At 46.9% G+C, this 20,846-nt stretch overlaps 2 protein-coding genes across 21 annotated transcripts in view; both read left to right on the top strand.

Annotated features, from left to right (window-relative positions):
- The first annotated feature begins 5,504 nt into the window (after positions 1-5,504).
- Positions 5,505-10,110, top strand: LOC149915146 (RANBP2-like and GRIP domain-containing protein 8). Its single transcript, XM_090123660.1, has 6 exons — positions 5,505-5,691; positions 7,314-7,412; positions 8,177-8,329; positions 8,983-9,213; positions 9,593-9,738; positions 10,028-10,110. Exons 1-5 carry the CDS (start codon positions 5,617-5,619, stop codon positions 9,713-9,715), a joined length of 681 nt encoding a protein of 226 aa, XP_089979786.1. The 5' UTR covers positions 5,505-5,616; the 3' UTR covers positions 9,716-9,738; positions 10,028-10,110.
- A 700-nt stretch (positions 10,111-10,810) lies between these two features.
- The window catches only part of LOC149915145 (E3 SUMO-protein ligase RanBP2-like), an 11,803-nt gene continuing 1,767 nt past the window's right edge, over positions 10,811-20,846 (top strand). For 3 of the 20 annotated variants that reach the window (XM_090123627.1, XM_090123625.1, XM_090123626.1), the window contains exons 1-13: positions 12,445-12,551; positions 12,641-12,816; positions 13,121-13,244; positions 13,497-13,655; positions 14,356-14,493; positions 14,581-14,718; positions 14,927-15,106; positions 15,193-15,276; positions 15,766-15,904; positions 16,078-16,175; positions 16,693-17,929; positions 19,267-19,925; positions 20,392-20,715. In XM_090123627.1, the coding sequence (XP_089979753.1) occupies positions 12,656-12,816; positions 13,121-13,244; positions 13,497-13,655; positions 14,356-14,493; positions 14,581-14,718; positions 14,927-15,106; positions 15,193-15,276; positions 15,766-15,904; positions 16,078-16,175; positions 16,693-17,929; positions 19,267-19,661 (2,853 nt within the window). In that variant the 5' untranslated portion in view covers positions 12,445-12,551; positions 12,641-12,655 and the 3' untranslated portion in view covers positions 19,662-19,925; positions 20,392-20,715. The other 17 variants (XM_090123636.1, XM_090123634.1, XM_090123635.1 and 14 more) reach the window with 15 other exon arrangements.

Below are 20,846 nucleotides of genomic sequence, written 5' to 3'. Positions count from 1 at the left end.
TACAATACTGTCTAAAGGCAGCATCCTGCGTGAGTGCTCACCGGCAAAGCACTGGGGCAGGAGCGAGGGAAAGCCGTGCTTTGTCCCTCAACAGCTGCCTGACACAGAGGCAATTAGCTGGGCACTAATTGGGTTAGGGCTCAAGGGTGTTCTGTGGGCGTGAAGGAGCGAGGTGCCCGCCTGCCCCCAGAGCTGAGAACAGCGTGGGCAGCAGTGAGCTCTGCCCTCCCACCACACCTTTGTGCACGTGCTGAAGTTTCCCCATCCCGTTCTTTGCCTACCACCCTGCTGCTTTTCTGGGGAATAGAGAAGCTGGCTGCTCTCAGAGAAATACGGGGCTGGACAGGCACATGTATTGAAATGTATTGCCCAATTAGCGCTTCTGTTTTTATTAATTCGTCTTGGAAATCGTTTATGGCCTCTTTCTAATTCATCTTCTCAGGGGAAATAAGACTTCGGGAAAAAATTGAATCCCACAAACAATTAGTAAAAGCGACAGCTGTGCCATAAGGGGGATGTATTTAGGGAGGGAGGCGGGGGGAGAGAGATGTTCCAGGCAGGAACGTGCGAGTCTGGGGGACGGCAAGGTCCTAAAAGTGCAGGAGCGGTGCTCGACACGCACCCACCAGTCGCCGGCTGTCACCGTTGCTCAGTGTCACATCGCACCGCGAGCGCTGGGGGGCCGGGAGGGCAGCGGTGCCGGGCGGATCCCCGCAGCGCTCCGCTCCCAGCGAGATGCGCTGCGCGGGCCCTCCCGCCGCGCCGGGCTCTCAGCGCGCCGCAGCCCCGCGGCGCTCCGCCGCTTTCCGCTCTGACTTCGGGGCCTCGCACCGCGTGAGGCGACGTCGGTGCCTTTGCGCCGCCCTCACCCCCAGGAGGCGCCCCTCCAGCACTCGGAGGCGTCCGTGCGGGGAAAGTTTGCTCTCGGCACGCAGCCACGCGCGCCCCACACGCCCGCCCCCGACGAGCCGCTTCCTGCCAGCACGGCGGACGCACGCGCGGTCCCACGCGGACTTTCCGAAGCCGGCGCGGCCCCTTCTGCTGTGCTTTTTCCCTCCCCCTCTCAGCAGAGGTAGGACGGGGGGGTGGGCCCACCTCCCGCCGCTCCTCCGGCCGACGCCGCTGGAGCTCGGCGCTCCGCTCCGCTCCCTGCGGCCGCCCCATTGGGCCGCGCGGCGGCAGCGCGATGCGGCGGGTGGGTGCGCGGCTGGGCGGGCCGGGAAGTTGGAGCGGGAGCCGCGATGGCGCGAGGGGAGGGCGGCTCCGGAGCTGCGGGGAGCCGCGAGGAAGTTGCGGGGTGCCGCGGTGCGGAGATTTGGCGGCGTTCGGGAGAGCGACGGCGTGCCGTGCCCGTCGCCGGGCGCCTCTCGGGGCTTTACGTAACGGCGGCGGAGCCGGGAGCGGCGGAGCGGCTCAGCCCGTCCCGCGCTGCGCGCCGCGCTTCTTCCCGTCCCCGGCAGCGGCAGACGAAGAGCCGCTCCGCTCCGCCGTCCCCCCGGGTTCCCTTCCCCACTGCGCCGAGCGGGGCAGCCCCGGCGGGAGGGGTGCTGCGCGCCCCTGCCCCGGTCGCCCCTTTCCCCATCGCTCCCTGCGTTCTCCCCTTTCTCCCGCTTCTCTCCTTTCCCAGGGCTTTCGCATCCCGCAGCCGATCCGCTCTTCGCGTATGTTGGCAGTGTGCCGTTTTGTTTCTCCCCTCTCCTCGTAGCGAGGATCGCGCTCCGCACGACGTGTGCGGGGTTGACTTTGTGCCCCCGCTCGTCTTCGGTCGGTGCCGGGGATGGCAGCGCTCCCCCCCGCCGCGCCCCGCTTGCACTTCTCCGGCCCGTCCGCCGCGATGTCTGCCCACTGTGTAATATTAGGCTGAGCTCTGGGAGCCTCCGCGAAGGCACGGAAAGCGCGGAGCTGCAGCCCCGGTCCTCGCTGCCGCCGCGCTGCTCTCTCCCTGCGAGGGGCCGTGTCTGACGCTGGGCTCCGGCTGTCCCTGGGTGTCCCGGGAGAGCGGCCCCGGCACCGACGCTCCCGTCCTGGTCCCAGCCTCCGGAGGTGCCCGGTGAGTGCTGTGATTCGTTTTCTTTTTATAAAGGGATGGGTGGATGCATGTATGGATGCTGGCGCTGGGAGCTCCGCTGGTCCTCAACGCGAAACAGTAATAAGGATGTGAAATAATACCTATGATTTAGCAGCTGGCCCAGGGCAAAAGCCCTTGCCCTGTCCCCCAGCGGGATCAAAGCTCTCCTGTGGCTTTGGAGGGATATTGGAATTGCTCTTTTTGGAGTTAAACAGATTGGACTCGCTGCGGTTTGCTTCAGTCGCACGAAGGAAGCACACCCACCGGGCAGGGAGCAGGGAGCAGGGAGCAGGTGGCGGCCCAGCTTCGAGACACCGTGGCCGTGCCGTGGCAGCAGCTGTAGGTGGCAGCAGCTCTCGGAGCCGTGGTTACTCGGCTCACTGCAGGGGTGCGGGGCTGCAGCTCCTCGGAGCTGGGCGGTGTCTCTGGGCACCGGGCACATGCCGAGCTCCTGAAGCCTCGGAGCAGCTGCGGGGTTTGAAGACTTGTCCTGCTGCAGGAACAGGGTACAGAGCTGGGGTAGCTGTGTGTTTGTGGGTGTGTAGGAATGGAATGTTGTTTCTGCATTAGATGTGAAAAAGGGGGAATTGATCTGAAGAAGTAGAGCACAATGTATTTGTATTTTGCAACTTGTCCTTAGAAATAGCTGATGTAAAAAAGTAGAAATACCGTATTGTTAGTAACATGCTTTGGAAATATAATTGCTGAATTGTGTGATTAATTTTTGCTTGCAAAACTGCAATAGTTTTTAAATGTTCCAAATAGTATAGATATAGTATTATGGACTAGAAAGCATATTGTAGGGCTGTTCTGTTTGGATAAGAGACCCTCAGCAAAAGAAAAACAAACTTAACAAACATCAAAGCAGGCAGGGCCTCCACACAAGACTGGCTTGCCTTGCTCTGTGGGTAGGTTGGGATGCAACAGGCAGGCATCAAGATACTCCCCCCTGTCCTCCTTCCAAGCTTATCTCTATGCAAGGACGAGCAGATGTGCAGAAACAGTGACCAAGTGTTGAGTGAGCAAGTGTGAGAAGTTAACTAATTAGCGATATATGCTTAGCTAGCAGCAATTTATGTTTATCCAGTATCCATATGTTTAGTTGAGCATTAGGAAAATTGTGAACCTGAAGTACTCAGCCAATGAGGAACCAGGGGAGAAAGAGATAAGCATTGAATAATAGGGCATAAAGGATGTAACGCTGTTTTTCTGGGCACTCTCCTGCTTGCAAGAAGCCCGCCATTGCAATTGCAAATAAAATCTGCTTTATCAGAGATACTGTCCTGATAAATTATTCGTATATTTCCAACAAGGGCAAGGAGAGGGATAGCCTTGGGGTGGTTGGTGGCAGAAGGATGTGCGAAGGGCCAAGTTAATTGAAAAGCTGGCTCAATAGGGTTGTCCTGACCTGGAGACATGCAGAGGTGAGCAGTGTTTAGTCCTGGAGTCTCTTCTATTGGGTGCTGGAGCACACAGAGGTAGAGGTCAGCATGCAAGGCATTCTGAGGGCTGGGGACTGAGGGGCAAGATCCACAGTGTGTCTGAGGATGCATTTTGGTGTCACAGACGGTGGTGACTGCACAGCTCTGGGGTTAGGAGAGGAAGAGCGGTTGCAATCCAGGGTTTTGGGAGGCTGCACCATCAGGGCAGTGTCAGTTCTCAGCTCGGGTGACCCCAGGGAGCTGAGAGCATTGATGTAGGTGACAGCTGCTGAGCTGCAGCCTGACGTCACTCTGTGAGCTTTACACGGGTAGCCCTGAACACGGCCGTGTGCACTGAGGTCTTTGCATGCGGCCGCGTGGTACTGCTCACATTTACACGCACACAGGGATGCGTGCGAGTGCACGGGCCTCGGGGAGCTGCGCTCACCGGGCGGCACCGCGGTACCAGGCGGGCCCCGGCTCCAACCCGGCATTGCGGCCCGCACACCCCACCCCTCCGGCTCTCCTATTGGCCAGCCCTGCCCCATCCGGCCCTCTCATTGGCTCTCACCGCCGTCTGTTATGTGCACGGTCACGTTACGATAAAGTCTGTGCTGGTACTGAGGAGTGGAACGGCTTGTGTCTGCCGGTAACTGCCAGCAGCGCTGCGGCGATTCGGGCAGTGATGCACAGCAGCTGTCGCGCTGACACGTGCTGCACTGACCCGCGTCTGCAGGGCGGCACGAGTGCCGTCCGTACGGATGGAAGAACCGGGTCCGTGTTCTTCTGTTGTGCTCGGATCGGTTCGTGGAGTTGAAGCAATTCGAACATCTCCTTATTGCTCCTGAACAAGATTTTGCATAAAATAACCGACGCCTGTGTAGGAATGGAATGTTGTTTCTGCATTTGACATTACAAAGAGCAACTGGTTTGAAGAAGTAGAACATCATGCATTTGTATTCTGTAACTTATCCTTAGAAATAGTGATCTAAGAAGTAAAATTCTGTATATGTTAGCGGTATGTTTTAAAACATTATTACTGAATTATGTGATTAATTCTTTCTTGCAAAACTGGAATAGTTGTTAAATGGTCCAAACAATGTGAGTATAGTGTGTTAGGGATTAGAAAACATACTGTAGAGTTGTTCTGTTAGATAAGAAACTGCCAGCAAGAGAAAAACAGATGTAGCAAACATCAGAGAAGCCAGGGCCTCTACACAAGGCCGGACTGTCTCACTCCGTGAGGAGTTGGGACGTGACAGGCAGGCGCCAAGATAGCACAGAAACATAAGCTCTTAGTTGTTTAATTACCCCTAGCATTTGTGCCCTTTACACTGGTCACTGTTCTGGTCATCCCTCTGTCCTCGCACAGAGATAAGCTGGGAAGGAGGACAGAGGGGAGTGTCTTGGAGCCCGCCTGCGGCACCCTGAGGTTCCCACAGAGTGGGACAGCTCTGCTTCGTGCAAAAGCCCTGGCTCCTTGAAAGCGTGTTCAACGTGTTTCACTTCTGCTGGCCTAACGAACCACCTCACAGCGGGTTTCCCAGCTCAGAACACTACACCCACATCGCTTAGGACATCTAGAGCCTACCGCAGCTTTGTGAGAAAGGATTTCTCACGTAACTCGGTAACTGCGTTTCTAAAACACGTTACTAATGTGCGCACGGAACTTCTACTTTTCACATCAGCTGTTTCTAAGGATGCGCCACAGCGCGCTTCTTCAGATCAACCGCCCTTTCCAATACCCGACGCAGAAGCGACGCTTCCGCTCTCCGCGGCGCGTCGCTACGGGTGAGGAGAGCGGCTCGGTACGCCTCACCGCGCCGAGCTCCGTAAGACGCGCGAGGGCAGGCCGGCCGAGGACGGGACCGGCGGCGCGCGCAGCCCCTCGCGGCGCCCGGCAGCCCGCGCCGAGCGGCCCGACGTCCCGCGGCTCAAAGCGCCGCCGCGCGAAGCGCGAACCGGCCGCTCGGCGCCGCGCATGCGCCGCCCCGCCCCGCGCTGTGACGTCGCGCGTCGCCGCGGTCGGCAGGGAGGGCGTTCCGCCGCGTGCGGCGGGGAGCTCCCTTAGCGGCGCGCGAGCGCCGGCCTTCCGCCGCTCCCTCTCGCTCGCTCCCTCTCCCGGCTATGGCACGGCGCACGAAGCCCGAGGTGGAGCGGTACGTCGCCTCCGTGCAGGCCGCCGCCTCCTCTCCCAGAGCGGTGAGTGCTGCGGCCCGGCCGGCGCCGCCGGCGGCGCTCCCTCGGCCTTCCCCGGGCCGCGGTGGGGGCCGCTCCCCGCCCGCCCCGTCCCTCCGCCCCTCCCGCGGGTGCCGGGCCCGAGGGCGGGCTCCTCCGGCGGGGAGTCGAAGCCGAGGGAGGCTGCCGGCGGGCGGGCGCGGAGTCGCCTCCTCGGAAACGCGGTTCGCCGCAGCTGCGCGCCTCGGAAAGCCGCTGAGCCCTCGGCGGCTTCGGAAGGAGCCCGGCGGCGGGGCGGAGTTCGGCTCCCTCCCGTTCCGTGGGCACGGTCCCCGGGCTTCCGGCCTTCCCTCTCTCGAGGAGCCGGAATAGGGAACGCGTGCCGTTCGGCTTTGGGCTCGTTTGGCCGCTGTGCGGCTGCTGTTGCCGTGGGTGCGACGGCGTTGTGAAACGCCGGCAGGAAGAGAGGGAGAGGCGGGGGGAAATAGCTCTGCTGCCTGCGTTGGTGGCTGGGCAGCCGGGTGATCCCCTGCTCTCTGGAACGACTGGCTGTGGAGCGCGGTCGGTGATGGAAGTAGCTGCTGGTCTTCCTGTTGCGTTGATTTTGGAGAGGAGGGTTGTGCGAGGCTGCCGGCGTTTCTTTTGAAGTTCCTTTCCAGCCCCGTTTACGAGGAGGCGGGGCAGGCGAGAGAGGAAGGTGACAGAAGCATGGACAGGAGGAGCTTGATTTGTGGCATTTGTTTTCTTCTGCAACGTAGATAGGTTGCAAGAGAAACAGCTTGTATGTAGCTGACCCCATTCTCCTCTCTTTAGTCGGAAGTGTGCTTGTGAAAAGTAACAAGTGTGAGGACTTGCTTTGCTACTAACCTCAGTTTCGCTTTGGTAGCCTTTGCCAGTTACTGGGAAGAAATGTTATTTTCTTACTCCTGTGTCTTTCAAAAACAAAGCCCAGAGTTCAAGGAGTGAACTGGAACTGATAACTGTGAAGACACTTTCGGAAGTATTATGCACCCCTGGAAAGAAGGGTCTCCCTACTCAATTACTTCAAAAGTACTGTATATTTAAAATGTACCTTTTGGTTTTTTTTTCTTCAGAGATCGTTAAAAGGATTCTTTTTTGCTAAGCTGTACTTTGAGATAAAAGAATACGAACTTGCTAAGAGGTAATAAACGTTACGTATGTTGTTCTGTTCTTTAAAGTGTGATGGGAAAGCTAAATGAAGTAGAGTGGAGAAATGAAGACCGTTGTCATGCTGTTTTAAGGTAGCAGCAAATGGGAGAATGTGGTGCCATTTAAATCTTCCTAAAACAGCAACTTAAAGCATGGGTAGTTGCGTGGTGCTGTAAAAACCCATCCGGTAGAAATGTCTTGTATGCCATCGTGTTACGTCCTTCCTACAGTTTCTGTGAGCTACTGCTTTATTTAATGAAGGCCAGTGCTTGCAGGCAAATATGCAACATCTGTACGTGTAGCAATAATGTTGTGCCTTACTTGAAGATCTAGATCAAGCCCCTTGAACTAAATATGGCTAACTGTCCTGTATGACAGATTAAAGTCCCACGTTAGCTGCAAGGTGTGGGGGGACTTGTAATACTGAGGAATACTGATCCTTCTGGTTTTTCTTTCTTTATTTATTTACTCTGTAGATATACATCTATTTATCTCAGTGTCTGAGAGAGAGATCCCAAAGCTCACAGATCTACGAGGCTCAGGATAACACGGAAAAAGCTTTTGGGTGTTACAAGGTAAGCACCTCACTCACCTCCCTGATGTCCTGCTTTATTCCTTTGTAAATGGACTTGATCTTTGTGCTTCCTGCTCTGATAGTCTTCTTCCCGCTGCCCTTTGGACTAAGAATATGTGAGCCCTGTAGAATTCTGCAGTAGGGATTATGGTGACAGCAGTAATCCGGCTGCTACTGAAAGACTGGACTGAGAGTGTTTTTCAGTTGCATTGTTTGTTTTCTTGTTAGCGGTGGGCTTTTTGTTTGTTTGTTTCCTCAGAGGTAGAGGGAACGGGGCAAATACAGTTCCGATTAGGTAAGCATATAAATGTGAACTTCACAGTCTGTGTTTCATTATTCGGGCACCGGGGAGGGAGAGGATACACACAAAAGTCTTGTTGCCAGCACAGTGACTGAGTGCCATCAGCCTTTGTGACTTAATTCTGTTTTCCGGAAGCCTCCGTATTAGGTTAGGCTAGAGATACCCCTGGTCTGGCTGTCTGAGTAGAGCAGCAGCGGGTGGTAGAGGAGCTGGTTTTGACATTGTTTCTCTTACGGTGTTCTGAATTCCAGCAGTTGTCTGGGTGTTACAAACCAATGGTGGCCTTTCAAAAGGGAGGCTTTTCTTAAAGCAGTGAGAAAGTATTTATTGATAGTTCTAATTTGACTTGCTGGGTCTGTTTAATGGGGGACATGTTTGACATGTTTTCTTTCTTGTTCTATGTTGACTGCAAGATCAAGTTACTAGTAACCTTTTTTCTTATGTGTATGCATGGGGAAAACCAGCGTTCTGTGGAGCTGAATCCAATGCAGAAAGATCTTGTACTGAAGATTGCAGAGTTACTATGCAGTAACGACATCGCTGATGGAAGAGCAGAGTACTGGGTTGAGAAAGCTGCCAGGCTCTTCCCTGGGAATCCTGCTGCTTACAGATTGAAGGTAAATTCCAGCTTCTGATCTCTGTTCTGTGCCTAGAAGAAACCTTAGTTGCGTCAAGCGATGGGAAAACCATGGTAGTAATATTATCCAAGAGGTCAAGATTAGATAGGTTAAGTATTGTCTCTATTACATGACTACACTGCTTTCTAGTTTTTTTTAATTTGAGTTGAAAACTGTCAAGTGTAGGAGATGCTGTTATTCCCTAATACTGTATAAATGCTTTCAGTCATACAATCTCACTTTTGTACAGGTTTTAGTTTTCTGGAGCACAACTGCAATGAAATTGAAGTCTTGAGAGGCTTGTGCTTTGGGATTTTTTGTGTGGTTATGTTATTTTATTTTATTTTTTTAGACAAGCTGTTCTGTATTGACGTGTGGCATCTTTGAACCAGGTGGTTTGACAGTCTTAACTTAGCATCTAACTTAGCATCTACAAGATGCAAACTCTAAAGCTTTGGGTTTTGGTTTTGTTTTTTTTTTTTTTCCCTCACTTCTAAAATGTTTGTCAAACTCTCTGTAGCACCTACCAGCTTTCCAGAGCAGTTTGAGTAATGTAGCCTGTAATGGCAATGAGAAAACAGTCAGGTAACATAGTTGCTGAAGAGGCTCTCGTAGAGAATGAAATTTCAACGTGTTGCCTTCGTATGTGATAGGAGCAGTTACTGGAGCGTAAAGGCGAAGATGGCTGGAATCAGCTCTTTGATATGACTCAAACCGAGCTCTATGCGAGACCAGACGATCCCTACCTTAACATCAGACTGGTTGCTCTCTACCGTTCAAATAATAGATTAAGAGATGCTGTGCTTCATTGTCAGGAGGCGGAGAAGAAAATACCTGTAGACTCCAGCTTGGAGTGGTGTTTGTGCGTCGTAAAGACATTTGAGGTATTTAATCATGTTTTGATCCTGTCATAATCTCCCATGTCCTTGAAACCGGTGTTATTCTCTTAGTATCGTTACAATGGCAGCTAATTCTCAAGTGGCTTAACTCCTTTAAATGTAATGTCTGTGGAAACAATGATTTATTTAGGATTTTCTTAAGCCTTAAAGAGTTGTTTAGTTTCTAGCTGAGGTACTAAGTTAGATACAGCAGCTCCATCAGGGAGGGAATTGCTGAGGCAAATAGTTCCTGGAATTTTGCTGCTGAAGAATACGTTAACATCTCACCTGGGAAACTGGATTATGTAGCAAGATGTTCTGGAGAAACTCTTGCCTTCACAGAAGGATGGCGGTTCCTCATTCTGTGATGAACTTTATTCTTTAGGAATATCTTGAATCAGTACGAGACTTGGAGGCTGATAAAAATAATTGGAGAGCTGTCAAGAAGGATCATCTGCTGGCCTATTCTAGCTTGGTTAAAATGACGCTTGCTTCTAGAGATGTTTGAGAAAGCAGAGGGGCCCTTGAAAGGTACTCTTTTAACTGTTCTGCTTATTTAAAAAAAGAAAAAAAAAAAAGAAAAAAATTGAATATTTTTTCTGGGTCACCGAACTTCTAGCAAGCGTCATTTTCAGTGAGTAGCTGCTTTATGGATGGAAGAGGAGTTCCTCTGTACTAACTGCAAAGGGCAAATGTTGCTAGGCTTGATCCGCAAGCTGTGTCTGAGCTAAAGGCCTCAGAGAAGACTCAGTGATAGGGGTCTAGTATAAATCCTGGGAGACCAGGACTTGGTTGAAAATGAATCTTTTCTATGTTCCAGTTTTGATCGTGTGCTTCACTCTGTGAAGCTGTGTGCGAATGGACCTGATGAGCTGTCTCGTACCTTCCTTGAAATGAAAGGACACTTCTACATGCACGCTGGAACTTTCCTGCTGAAAACGGCCCAGAACAACGAGGCACAATGGAGAGATGCATGTGAACTCGCAGCATTGTGTTATCTGAAAAGTTTCCACGTAAGTCACTCTTCAGTTTGTGCCTGTAATTGTTGCAGTTCTTGAATGCTCTCACTGTACGCGCACTGAACGCCTGCATTCCAAAAACTAACTACTGTTTTTAAGGCTGTCTCCTGGCCAAATCTTACCCTTCCATACTTGTTTAAAAGATTTCAAGTAGTGTGAAGAAAATCTCATCTGTTTCACTTGTCAGAAGTAAAGTGACTAAGGGCTAATGAGTGTGTTTCCTATAGACTATTCCCTTCTCTGTAGTGCAGCTAAAATAACTAATATTAAGGTTAGTGGTATGGGGGGGAGGGGAATGACCTGAGTAGCTCTCGCATACTAATTTGCGTAAGCAGCAGAGCTTGATCAAGCTTAATTCTTTGCTTTATGGAATAAAATCAGTTTTCCCTTTTGCACAAGTGCTTGCATTCAAAACATCGCTTTCTCTTGTGCGCTCTTACAGCTATTTGCAATTGTTCAGTTACTCACCTTGTGTCCTTTTCAGGAAAGAAACAAGCTTGTTTCCTAACTTTTAAGACTAAATGAGGGTGAGTTGTTTTTTGTTGAGAAGAAGCTGTAGCAGTTCTTTTCTTTCTTTGCCAGATTCCTAAACCAAAGTCAAAACTAATAAGAGGAGATCGTGCTGGGCAAGATGCGCTGGAAATGTTGGCCTGTGACCGAAAAAGCCAGTCTGGTAATAAAAACTAATAATTATAAATGTTCCGTAGTTCCATTTTATGAGCAGTTAATGTCAGAGTTAATGGCTTGTTAAAGAGCACACTTGGCGTCTTGGAACATGCTATCAAACGTTCTGTATTTTGGCTACATATGAAATACAAAAGAGCGGTTTGATCCTGACACGTAACGGGCTTTTTCTTTTTATTTCCAGGACATTAAGATAGAATTTAACTATCAGTGTCTCCGAGTCTGCTGGTTTCTGCCTACTAATATACTATTTGTAAGCATTGCTAGACCCAAGTATAAAAGAAAATATTGCTCCTTTCCTGTCACTTTTGTTCCCTTCTTTGTTCCAACAGGTTTGGTTTGGTGCATTTTTTTAAAAATTTTTTTGGTGAAGCCGAGGTAGTTGTTTTCAGTCTTCACTATCCTGTGGGCTCTAGATGAAAACAAAGAAAACACCAGGCATCAGGCTGAATTGTTCCTGAATAGATGAGACTGACAGCTACTTATTTTGAAGACAATTGCAGTGTCATTATAATAAAAATACACAGTAATTCTGGAGAACTGGATTTGAAAATGCCTTGGGACTGCTGTCAGCCCATATGCTAAAAGGGTGACTTAATTATAGGGAGAGTGTAAGTTAGAAAATTGTATTTGTAAATTTGATTTGTAAATATCATAAGGGGAAATCTAGATTCCCAGCCTAAAGCAGCAGGAACAGCCCACTGCATCAAATATTGTAGTCCTTGTTTAAGTTGAGTGTTCTTATGTGACATTACGTTTTTCTAGGTCATATGTTGCTGAACTTAAGCCACGGCAAGGAAGACTTCTTGAGAGATTGTGGAAACTTTTGCAAACAGAAGTGGTTTATTTACATTGTTTGAAAGCCTGTTTGGGAGTGGAGCTTCTAAAGAGAGGTCTTTTCTCAGCACAGATGATATGGGAGATGTCAGTCCCCAAGCACCAGAGCAGGGAGAACTGAGTAAATACGATATTGGTAAGAGATGCTACTTAAACTCAACGTAAGCATGACTCTGTATTAGAGGTTCTTCTACAAGTGCTTCATCTGCAACAAAAGACAAGTATCTGTAATAGCTGCTTGTGGTTGCCCTAATCAGAGGGTGCTTTTCAAGAAGTTTCACTTTCAGCTGTAGCTGAAGGGCAGTATCATCATGCCAGGTTCTGAAGAATTTCTCACATACTTCCTGCTTCCACACTGTTGTCTTCTGGTCTGCTCTGACTCATTTCCAATTGAAGCTGGAAAGTGCTTGTACGCTGGTGAGTGCTGATAGGAAGGCCCACATTATTTATGTGTAATCTATGAACACAGGTGACAGGCATAAAAATGAAATAATTCCAGGATGAATTGTGAACTAATGATATCTTCCCATTTTTTAGGCTTTGAATTTGAGCATAACAGGAATAGAATGATACCTTTCCTAACTAGGATGCAGATCCTAGCTTCTTACAACCCTTGTTTTTGCATAGGTGCAGTTCGGATGCACAGTGGTAGTCTCCAGCACCTTGCATGGCTTGGCTTGCAGTGGAATTCCATGTCTGTTATTCCCACTGCGCAGATCATTACAACAACTCTTTCACTTGCCCCAAGAGACATCAAGACTGGAAACAGATGCTCCTGAGTCTATTTGCCTGTTGGACCTTGAAGTAAGCAAGCTTCCTAAGTTCTTAAATGCATTTAAATGCCTGTTTTTTGCTACCTAATACCTTCTGTTTGTTTATTTTCACCAAAACAGGTTTTTTTACTCGGGATGGTGTTCACTAGCAACTTAGAACTGCAAGAGAAGTTTAATACTCAGCGTGGCACACATCAACCTCTGTTCTTACCGTTGCTGCTGTGCAGACAGTTCTGTACTGAGAAGCAAAGATCCTGGTGGGATGCTGTTTGTGCTCTTATGCAGAAAAAAACAATGTAAGGCTTCTTCAGTTTGGAAATATTGGAACCAACCTTCTGGATGGCTTCTGAATTGATTCCCATAGGTTGCGTAAAACTAGTTCCTTTTGTTTGACGTCCTTTAAACGTTAAATGTTTTTTGCTGTAGGGGTGTGAGATGCTGAAGAACTTTATAAAAATGGGCTTTACATTTCTGACAGTGCATTTGTAAAGAAGAGCTAGCTTAGGACTGAAGCTGCTTGTTATGTTCATCAAACAAATGACGTGTGAACAGATGAAAAAGAGGGAATACTAATTGAGGAATATTTCTTTTGATATTCAGACCAGACTCGGCAACCAAACTGAAGCTTCTTGTACAGCACGGATTAAGTACTGTGCGAGCCCTGGAGAAACACGGCCTTCAGCCTGCCTTAATTATACATTGGGCAAGAAGTCTGCAAAAAACAGTACGTTAAGATTATCTGTAAATAAGTATCATCTGTTTTTCTCTAATTTTGCAAACTTAATAGACTAAATAAAATCAGATGAGAATGTAGTATTGAGAACTGCTGCTACTAATTTTTTGGGATGTCATGCAAGGCAGTTGCTCTAGTCAAATACTCTTACCTCACTACTCTCAACTGCATCAGAGAAGAATAAGTATGAATAACACTCTACTTAAATATTCTGCGATAGTTTGAATTTCTCTTCTTCAACAGGGCGTTAGCCTTAACTCCCACGACCAGAAAGAATATACTGGAAGAAGCGTCTACTACTGGAAGACAACTTTGCTTAGCTTGAGAACTATCAAAAAGCACAGAAGTATTCCCGAACCTGCGTATCCTCTCTTCAGACATTTCCATAGTGTGGACATCCAGGTACTGATGGATTATTCAAAGATGAGAGTAAGAGGGGTTGTATGTCAGAGGCTTACATATGAATTGTTAGCTGGTTGGTTTGTTTTTTGTTTCAGTTGGCTTTGTGTGTTGATGGGTTGTGGTTGGTGTTTTTTTTTTTTTTGTCATTGTACTGCTACTACTGAGATTTGGTAGTATCTTTCTGTTGAACTTCTGAGTTTTAAAACTCTGATTGGAAGATACTGAACTGCCTTAGTACCTCCTCCTATTTGACTACTGCATGGGAACTGCTGAGTCACGGCCTGAACCTCTGATTAATCACCTGAGGTGAGCAATGAGTCAGCCCTGGGAGCACAGGTGAAAGCAATTCAGCTGTGCTGCAGGAAGGGGTGGAGCCTGGCTCCACCTCTCCTAGACCCATTTAAGAGCTGACTACCAGTGGGGAAGGATCTCTCTCTCTCTCTTCGGAAGATCCACTCCACTGGAGTTTCCTGAGCGAGCCCACGATATGGGTAAGCCTCCTATTTATTCTCTTTGTCTCGCTGTGCCTAACTCTCTTGCTTATTTCATTGTTATAACATCTTAATATTATTTGATTATATAATATTCCTTTATATAATTTTCATTGATTATACAACTACTTACTAGATGCTTACAGTCACTGACTGTTCCAAGTGTCCACACTGTGTCATGTGTGACATGTCTTTTGCTTTGGTTGTAGGTCTTCCAGGTTGCAGCCTATGAAGAAGAGGCATGTGTAGTTTTTGCAATGCTGGATGCAGCTGAAGGCAAAATGGATGATGCTTTACTAGCGTTTGAAGCTATTAAGAATGTGGTTTCGTACTGGAATCTTGCCTTTGTAAGTTTGTAAATTGCATTACCTCAAAATGCTTTTCTATTACTTACATTCTGACTGATTATTCCTAATCCATATGCTGTTACTTAGCTTTATCAAAGAAAGGCAGAAGAGGTTGAGAGTGATGATACGTTACCAGAAGAACGCAAAGCCTATCTTGTTAAAAGAAAGCATTACCTGATGAAGATCATTGATGAAAGCTCCTCTGACCCGTCAGTAGCTGACAAAGTAAGTAAAAGAATTAATGCTTGTGTGAGTTGTCGTCTTACGTTAATGTTAACAGATGTAGGGCTTTCCTGGGGGAACAAAAACAACAAAAAACACCCAGAATTTCTGTGCAGAAAGCCTTGCAAACTGTGCAGCCGTAGATCAGAGCACAGCCTCTTGCTCTGAGGAAGAATTGCGATCATGACTTGCATTTCAAATACATTTCTAGCTGCCGGTATCTGTTAAAGCTGTAATGGAAATGCTGAATGCAGTGATCCAGGAGCTTGGAGAGAATGGTGAAGAGGGAAGTCTTGCCTCCGGAAATATCTCACCAGCTGCACACGTGGAAGTAAAATATTCAATTCCATCACCCAAGAAGTTCTCTTTCTTGCCAACAAATACCTACCAGGTATATTAGCCGGTTACTCTTCTAGGGAAGTGTTACGTTTGTATTAAAAAATCCAAGTTCAATTAGTTTTTTTCTTTTCTTTCCAGTTTTCCCCTAAGACTGACTCTCAGTGGGCAGAAGATCACAAGTCCTTACTTCAAAAGCTGTGTCAGCAAGTGGAAGCTTTAACGGTAAGCAACTTGAGTCACTATATTCGATGCAGAACAGTTGATCTTTTTGTTCTGGTAAGTACTTTGTGACCCAAGCATTGAACTTCCCTTACCAGGCTACCTCTTAAAACTCTGAAGAGAACTGCTATAAACATCTGCTTAAAGTGAGTTCAAGAGTAAAACTTTGTTGCCTACAAACTCTGATTTGGTACTCAGATATGGGAAATAATCCGGAGGATTGTGTGTGCAGAAAGTTGTGCTTTCTTCAGCTTAGCTACTGTCATCTTTGTTCTGGGTTTATTTCTAGCTTCAGGGAACAGTCTCAGTTTCGTAAAGCATAGGAAGATCATAGGTTATTGCAGCACTTAACTCATCTTTTTTTTTGTGTGTGTCTCAGACCTTGAACATGCTTTTAAATAGCAGAGGAGCGTAGGGATCGTTCCTTAGGTTTCCTCCAAATACCGATGTAATACGTTTACATGCTCTTAATTGAAACACTGTCTTTAATAGAATGAAATACGGGAAATGAAACGTAATAGTTCCAGTGTAAATGTATCATCTCACTGCTGGCCTGCTGGAAGCTATGAAACAGATACAGTGTCAGATGGTTATCGGAGAGCACAAAATCTTCATGAAGCTCCTTTAAGGGGTAAGTTGATGCTGAATTTTTAATTGAACACTTAGCTAAACGGAGTAAGACTTCTTAAAATGTTTCTGCAGTGTTCTGAGATGAATGAGTAAAACTGGTCCCCTGGGAAAGTTCACTCAAGTCAGTAATCACAAAAACTGGATATAAACTCTTTTCTTGGTGTTCCTTTTCAGTTGCTACCTCTGGCCCATCTGTTCACTGTAGCCAGTCACCTGCTTGTAACTCACAGTCTCTTCAAAGAACTGCTGCAACCAGTGTAACACCAACAAAGGTGAGGACATACGAATCCGCTCAAGCCATTTCTACTGATGTGTTGAAAACAACTGGTTTTGATTCTGTGTGTAGCAGGATGTAACTGCGGTTCCCTAGAGAGCGTTTACTAAACTTGAGGTCTGCTGGAGACAGGCAGAAAGTTCCGTAATCAGCTAAGCTTTGGGATATTGGGTTTGGGAGAAACAGCCAGCAAAGCATGTTTTTAACCTGCTAACATATGTCCTCTGCTCGTTGTCTGCAATGTTCTTTTCCCCAAAATAGTATGGGGGCTTGATTTTTTTTTTTTTTTTTTTTAATACTAAAGAAAAATGAGTCTATTCAGCTTACGCTTCTCCCCAGTCTGTGTTTTCAGATACCACTCAAGTTTTGAACGTATGATTTTAGTTTAAACTGATTAGAGTTGAAATGTAATTTTACGGTACGCCTTGCTATTAAGAGTACGCGTTGCATGGGCTTTAGCACCCTAATCCCTTTTCCTCCTTTTCCACAAGGAAGTAACGGTGCTTTTTCTTTAGGCACCTGTCTGTGGCATGGATGGACTTGCACCTCAGCAGCGTAGATACGCTCATCAACAAGCAATCCGCACGCCACCTCTGCGAAACACTTGTGCTGCCATGTTTCCTCAAGACACGTATGGCGCACCTTTGCATTTTGATGCTCCATCTGCTGGAATCATTTTGCCTTGTGGTGGTGATGATCGCTACAACTACAGCCTTCCACAGGCAAGCACAAATCCACCCCTGCCTGAACCAGGCTATTTCACAAAACGTGTGGTTTTAAAACCTCTAGAATCCAGTGTTAGTGCCGCACAGGACAAATTGGGATCTGCCTTTGCTAAAAAGGGAGGCCAGTGGAACTGTGACATCTGTTTAGTAAGAAATGAACCCACTGCCCCAAAATGTGTTACTTGCCAGAATACAAGCAAAACTAATTCAGAAATATCTCTACAAGAATTTTCCTTGAAACTTGAAGGGAAAACATCAGCATGTACCTCTCAGAATCTTGCAGATGGTGAAGCAAAGCCTGCAGAGGAAGGATGTAATTTTTCAATGTGGATGCCTCTCGGTGGATTTAAATTTGGTATGCAGGAGTCCAGTAAAAATACTGCTAAGAAAGATGATCCATCCAAAGAGCGTAAAACTGATTTGACAAACATGGATGAAAAAGACAAAAACGAACTGCCTTCAAGTAGTGGAGTTACACTCCAGTCTGAAGAAACAGCAGACAGGGACAAGAGTGAGCACACCCGTGAGAAAGGCACGTTGGTAACATCTCATGTTTCTCGTACGAATGCAGCCAAAGCATCTCCTTGTGGTAACAACGCTGTAGCTGTGCTGGAGGAAGCTACCAGGGAGAGAAGCGACCTCTGCCATGGTGGTGATGCTTCTGATGCCACCGTAGAAGCTTTAGAGGTATCAAGCACCTCTGAAACGCCAGCAAAAATGGAGGTTTCTGCTCCAAAGTTTGTATTTAGATCTGAATCTGTCAGGAGCGTTTTCAGTAACAAAGGGACATTCCCGTTTGGGAATACTTCAGCCCCCGGCTCCCTCTTTGGATTCAGCTTGAATCGTCCAAGAAAGAGCGATGAAGGAACTTCAGCATCTCGGAAAGCAGAGCAGGAAAAAGCGGGAGTAGCTGAACCCCCCAAAAGCTGTAGTGCTGCTCAGAAACCTTGGGAGAGCGAGGCATCCCAGCCGGCTCCTTCGGCACAGGGTGGGCCCTCCAACTTCTCGTTTAAAATCCTGGAGAAAGGTGAGTGTTAATTGAACCAGTAATTTATTCAAGTGTGCAGCTCATTAGTCAGTCACTTGTTAATGCTGGTCATTGTGTATTACTTCTTCTGTCTTAATAGTATGTCGTTTCTTTCAGTTCTAATGCACGTCTGTGAATCTTCAAATCCTAGACTTTCAACTTGAGTAAATATGAAGTTGTAGTTCTTTGCACGTAAGAACAGAAGCGTGCCTTATGCAGGACTCAGTGCAACTCTGTAGTGAGAAAGGGAGTTGCAGGTAGGATTTTGGAATCTGTCCGAGGCGTCAAGAGTTGATCTTAGTGTTGCTTTTTTTGTAGGGAAGGAGTTTGGTACTGCTAGAACCAGGAGATGCTAATATTGTTTAAACAACGAGGCGTTGTTTAAAATGTCAGGGTGAAGTGCTGACAGTGCATTTTTTGTGTTGAGCTGGCAGTTATTGTGTTCAAGGCCTCGCTCTGACTGGTAACCTACGAGAACAGCAGTTGTGCTTAAGCTTCAACTCAAATTATCCCTTCAACTAGGAGGCATCCTCCTTGTCTGCTTCCATTCCTTTCCAGTAACTTCACATCTGTTGCTTGAGCCTTTGTTTGTCGTGGTTTTTCTTCTTGTACTTCCCAGAAGTGTTGTGAAATAAGCTCTATTCAGTCTCTGGTTAATATCATCTGGAGTTCCAAATGCTCAAAGTTCATCGGTAGCACACGCTGCTGCTGACTGCTTTCTGTTTCTTACTTTCTTTTTCAGTCCTTGGTTTTGCTTTTCCTCTGTAGATGATACCCATATGGCTCTTCTCTGTAGCTGTATTTTGTTTGGCGTATGGCCATCAATAATTCTTGTAACAATATGAAAATGCTGACCTGTTCTTGGTCTGAGACTTGAATTTCAAAAGGAAAGTGTATAGTGCTACTAGAACAAACAGACAACATTTACAATATGTTTACAATATTTAAATTGAGAAAAACTGTCATCTTCCACTTGGCCAGTCACTCTTTCTGAGGCTGTGAGTGTCTATGTACTAATAAAAGGTGGCACGTATTGAGCTTCCAGAAATATAAGTAAATGTCAAAGGAAGCTAGTATTTGTAGTGGCAGTTGCAAGATTGAAGTCTTCATTATTGCATGGAGGTTCTTTGATAGCAGCAGAAAACCCAAGTATGACGGATTTACAGTTCCTTGGTTATCCTGAATGAGTGTCTTTTTACATAATGATGTTATTTCAAAAGCTCTACATTTAAGATGTTCTGAGTATCGTTAAGTTACTTTATAATGTATGTGCCAAAAATGATCACGGTATTTAGCTGTCTTATCAGCTGTTTTCCACTAATTTTTGTGCTTTGCAGCAGGCCCCCTAGTCAAACGTGAATGTGTTACTGCTTGGGAAACTAAATCTTCTGAGCAGAAGGCTAAAGGAGAAACTCCACAGGTCCCTTCTACGTCTGTCTGTGGCTTTAGTAGCAGTGCTGTTGCCTATCGTAGGCGTGGCGACCTGGTTCGGGAACGGCACGGCGACCAATCCCAGGCCGCTCGGTCCATCGGCTCGCTGACACCAATGTGGTGGACAGCAAATGGCGTTTATTGGCGGGAAAAACAGCCTTATATAACCTGGGCACTGAACGCTATTGGCTATCAGGAGGGGGACCCTGTCTTCCCGTACAACGCGATATCTTCCGGGCGCCAGACCCTCACTACCACAGTGTGGAGGATGCCAGTCCAGAAGGCTCTCAGAAAGAAGTAAAAACTCAAAGAAAAAGTATGAGTCAAGTCTTTACGAAAGTTTAGGCAATAAATTTGCAGTATTATTCTTAAACTATTTTCACTTAGTGAGAAATAAAGCGTCCGGCAGATTAGAAACTACTTGACTTGTTTGACTGTGTCTCAAGTCTGTTCTGGCACTGGAACTATGGTACTACTAAGAACTTAAGTTTCTCTGGGAGAGAAAGGAAACAGCTTTGCCTCCTAAAGTAGAAACAGCTTTGGCTAGTAGAATTCCTCCTAGCAGGTATGTGAGAGTTAAGTGATTTCAGAGCAATTTCCAAGGGAAATGGTGCTTGTTTTGGAATCGTACTGCTTCAAAGGTACTTCAGTCTCTTGTTGAGTCAAAGCTGTGTGTGTTTTAAGTGTGATGAAGAATGTCTGAAACCTTCCAACAACAATTCTTGTTTGTTTTTTTGTTTTTCCCCAGTTGTTCACTTCCCTTAATCCCTGTTAGTTAGCTGTTCTGAAACATTAGTAGCACTATAGGAAAGTTGGAGACTGAGAACTTACTATCATGTTTTTACTGTACTGCTGTTGTAAATAAATGAAGAAATTTATCAATTTCTGGAAGGGAGGGAGGGGAGAGAGAAAATGTGGCTTTTTTGGAGGGAGTCGTTATTCTTAGTGTCCAGACTTAATGTAGTTTGAAGTTTGTATTTTAGGCTCTTATGGCTTATTTGCTTACTGTTTTATTAATCGTACTGACTTAGTCTCTACAAGTAAGGAAGAATTACATACTCCATCAACCAGTGAAGCAACAGCAACAGTATTTGTGCAGTCAGCTGCCAGCAGCGGAGAAGCAGAATCCACAGAAACTGCTCGCGTGTCAGAGAATTTACCAGGAGGTGGTGATACAGCTTTTTAGGAAGTAGAACAACTTGCTTGAAGAAGCCTGATGTAGCTTTGTAAGGCTTAACTCAGTTGTTCATGTCTGGATTTCGTGTTTAACCTTAGTATGCCTAATAAGAGGAGAAGCTTGCAATGACTGTAGTCTTCTAGTTTGGCTTCCTGTAAAGAATAGAACTTAATTGCAGGTTAGTATAATGACTAAGCAAGACTGATGGAGCACAAAAAAACAGTATGTAGTGTCCTTTATTTGGAACAGTTAATCTGATGAAGTCTGCAAAATGTTGTCTTCCTCTTTCTGCAATATCTTGTCTGCCTT

This window comes from Phasianus colchicus, chromosome 23 (assembly GCF_987193195.1).
Source record: "Phasianus colchicus chromosome 23, bPhaCol1.hap1.1, whole genome shotgun sequence".
Classification (NCBI taxonomy): domain Eukaryota; kingdom Metazoa; phylum Chordata; class Aves; order Galliformes; family Phasianidae; genus Phasianus; species Phasianus colchicus.
The sequence above is the reverse complement of the archived record's forward strand: the minus strand, read 5'-3'. Positions and strand labels throughout refer to the sequence as shown.

Bases quoted from the DNA above. Each gene is read 5' to 3' on its own strand.
- LOC149915146 (XM_090123660.1), top strand. From the start codon at position 5,617: ATGGCACGGCGCACGAAGCCCGAGGTGGAGCGGTACGTCGCCTCCGTG. The intron at 7,413-8,176 runs GTAAGCACCTCA...GGGGAAAACCAG, and splicing joins AAGCTTTTGGGTGTTACAAG to CGTTCTGTGGAGCTGAATCC. The intron at 9,214-9,592 runs GTATTTAATCAT...TTTATTCTTTAG, and splicing joins GCGTCGTAAAGACATTTGAG to GAATATCTTGAATCAGTACG.